Source organism: Austrofundulus limnaeus, unplaced genomic scaffold (assembly GCF_001266775.1).
Source record: "Austrofundulus limnaeus strain Quisiro unplaced genomic scaffold, Austrofundulus_limnaeus-1.0 Scaffold358, whole genome shotgun sequence".
NCBI classification, from domain to species: Eukaryota; Metazoa; Chordata; class Actinopteri; order Cyprinodontiformes; family Rivulidae; genus Austrofundulus; species Austrofundulus limnaeus.
This window is the reverse complement of record NW_013952760.1, coordinates 422,088-423,793: the sequence shown is the minus strand read 5'-3', so window position 1 is coordinate 423,793 and position 1,706 is coordinate 422,088. Positions and strand designations below refer to the sequence as shown.

Below are 1,706 nucleotides of genomic sequence, written 5' to 3'. Positions count from 1 at the left end.
CATTTGAAAACACATTTTGGCTATTTTCAAAGTGGTTCCTAATTATAATCTCTACGCTGTACTGACTAAATATTTACGTGTTAGATGTCAAAGAAAATTGAGGAAGAAGAGAGAAAAAAGAAAGTAATAAAGTGTCATCAATATGATAATAGATGGCATTTTTTAAAAAGTTTAAGGTACATCTGTGCCTGAACAAGGACAGAAACTGTTTATGAAGTGAAATAAATGGCTGTAAAAAGTTCATTGTAAAAAACAACAACAAAGAATTAAACTTCCTAGAGTGTTCTAAACTTGTTAACAGTTCTGGGCAAACCTGTTTTTTGTTTCTTAATTTAACTTTGTTGTGAGAAAAATGTTACCAAAACAGCCCAGTGTATCAGATTTGATACAAAAAAYATATCATAAACAAAGTGATGTGACAAAAAAAAATTGGGGGGATTTGTTTAAATATCAGTTCTAAAAAATGTGAGTTTTCTGACTGTTTTTAAAGGGTCAGGCTTTAAAGGGCCAGAATCAGTCCATATAAAATCAGTTCATAAGTTTCAGTGTAGTTTTAATTTTTATATCATCTGACGTATAACATTAATTTGACTTACCGACACATTTTGTTTATAAAACTTTAGAAATTTTGTTTTCTAGGTTTCTAATAAAAACCTGGAAAATTTAAATTAAAAACTCAGAGGACCTGGGAGCGGGACTTGCGGGGCCTCTGGGGGCCCAGTGGGGGGATTTTAGGGGAGCAAGGAGGAGTCCCAGAGGACGAGAATGATCCTCGACTTTCAGTGAACCAGGAGAAGGAGACGAAGGATCCAGAAGAGCGAGACGGACTATCAGACGGCTCTCTGAGGACAGAGGACAACATTGGGACAAGAAACAATCAAAAATCAGTTTAAGGACATTTTCTAGTCAAAATGGAGCAAAGTTCTGGATTTGTTCATCATGGACYCACCTGCTGCCAACAGAGAGTCTGTTAGATTTATCTTTCCTCACTCTGATGTAGGAACGTCTGAGGGTCACCCTGAGGGCACACAAAGGAAATATTACAGACAGAACCACTTCAAACTGACCCAAACTAATCCTGAACCACTTCAAACTGACYCAAACTAATCCTGAACCACTTCAAACTGACCCAAACTAATCCTGAACCACTCCAAACTGACCCAAACTAATCCTGAACCACTTCAAACTGACCCAAACTAATCCTGAACCACTCCAAACTAACACAAACTGAACCTGAACCAGTCCAAACTGACCAAAACTAATCCTGAACCACTTCAAACTGACCCAAACTAATCCTGAACCACTCCAAACTGACCCAAACTAATCCTGAACCACTTCAAACTGACCCAAACTAATCCTGAACCACTCCAAACTAACACAAACTGAACCTGAACCACTTCAAACTGACCCAAACTAATCCTGAACCACTTCAAACTGACCCAAACTAATCCTGAACCACTCCAAACTAACACAAACTGAACCTGAACCAGTCCAAACTGACCAAAACTAATCCTGAACCACTTCAAACTGACACAAACTGAACCTGGACCAGTCCAAACTGACCAAAACTAATCCTGAACCAGTCCAAACTGACCAAAACTAATCCTGAACCAGTCCAAATTGACACAAACTGAACCTGAACCAGTCCAAACTGACCCAAACTAATCCTGAACCACGTCAAACTGTCCCAAACTAAACCTGAACCA

The 1,706-nt window shown here is 38.7% G+C and overlaps 1 protein-coding gene across 1 annotated transcript in view; it reads right to left on the bottom strand.

Moving 5' to 3' along the window:
* Positions 1-1,018, bottom strand: part of LOC106528092 (sterile alpha motif domain-containing protein 14) — a gene marked incomplete at its 5' end in the record, with an annotated part of 2,595 nt that extends 1,577 nt beyond the window's left edge. Inside the window, 2 exon segments of the mRNA XM_014023165.1 lie at positions 686-842; positions 950-1,018. Of these exon segments, the coding sequence (XP_013878619.1) occupies positions 686-842; positions 950-1,018 (226 nt within the window).
* Positions 1,019-1,706: the final 688 nt, after the last annotated feature.